General features: G+C 59.0%; 1 protein-coding gene across 1 annotated transcript; it reads right to left on the reverse strand.

Annotated features, from left to right (window-relative positions):
• Nucleotides 1-4: 4 nt before the first annotated feature.
• On the reverse strand, nt 5-867 carry LOC110391685 (osteoclast-associated immunoglobulin-like receptor; the record flags this gene model as incomplete). Its single annotated transcript, XM_021383635.1, has 4 exons — nt 690-867; nt 581-616; nt 185-463; nt 5-96 (listed from the first exon to the last, which is right to left on the reverse strand). Coding segments are annotated over exons 1-4 (429 nt in total), but the record flags the coding sequence as incomplete, so codon positions are not given.
• Nucleotides 868-1,156: the final 289 nt, after the last annotated feature.

The following is a 1,156-nucleotide window of genomic DNA, read 5'->3' on the forward strand; positions in this document are numbered from 1 at the left end:
GATAACCCTGGTTCCAGCACTGGATGGTGACATTGGTCCCAGTTCTCACGTGTTCGTCAGGGCTCAGGGAAATGCCAGGTGGGGGGAAAGTGTGATCTGTGCGCAGAGAGTGATTTCATATTAGTGATGTGAAATGGCCCTGAGGAGACAACCCAGGACCAATCCCTGTTCCCCGTGCCCTCACCTGTCACCAACAGTTCCACGGGGTCACTCTGCTCTGATGTTCCAGGTGGATCCAACACCCGATATTGGCACCGATACACCCCCATGTCTGTCCTCTTTGTGTTAAGAAAGGAGAACTCCACTGTGGTCTTCCGCTTCTCCTTCTCCTTCTTGGTTCTCCATTGTCTGTTCTGGTAGAGCATGACCCGGGCAGCAGGGCTGGGCAGGTGGCACCGCAGGGTGACATTGTCCCCCAGGGACACCCCCTGGCTGGGGTGCAGTGAGAGGGAGGGTCGGGGCACTAGGACAGGGGACACCAGTCAGCCTTGTCCTTGCACACCCTCCTCGACCCCTCTGATGACCTCCTCCCCACGCTCCCCTCCCTCTGTCCCCATTCTCCCCATGCCCCCATACTCACGGTGCTGTGCCCTGCTGGCTGCCACCAGACACCAACCTGCAAGAGACACAGTCCTGGTCCCACACAAGGCCACCAACCCCCATGGCACCACATCCCCATTGTCACTCACCCAGGATGAGGGCCAGCGCCATTGTTGCATGAGGCAGGAGCAGCCTGGAGACAGCAAGACTGCAGTGGGGACAAGGAGTAGCAGGACAACTGCTGCCAGTTCCCCTTTGGAGACAGGATGTTGTGATGTCACCTCCTCTTGTGGTCACCTAGGGGTGGTGGCACTATGGATTCCCCAGTGGGGTGGCACACGTAGAGCACCACACACAGCCCCCACGGAGCTGCCCCACACAGGTTGTCACCCCTGGGCTGCAACACACTCTCCCCTAAGGTCTAGGAGTGCATGCTGTGGCACGGAGTCCCCCATGGGATGCCACCCTCTCTCCCTCTGTGCTCTCCAATACCATCCCCACTGGGAACAGGAGCAGAGAGCATTTGGGGTCACAGTGACACCCACACAGACGTGGGGCACACGCTGGTGGCACTGAATCCTTGTGGTGCTGCAATAGGGCAGTCCTTGCTTTGCTG

The sequence above is a fragment of the Numida meleagris genome, unplaced genomic scaffold, assembly GCF_002078875.1.
Source record: "Numida meleagris isolate 19003 breed g44 Domestic line unplaced genomic scaffold, NumMel1.0 unplaced_Scaffold458, whole genome shotgun sequence".
Taxonomy (NCBI): domain Eukaryota; kingdom Metazoa; phylum Chordata; class Aves; order Galliformes; family Numididae; genus Numida; species Numida meleagris.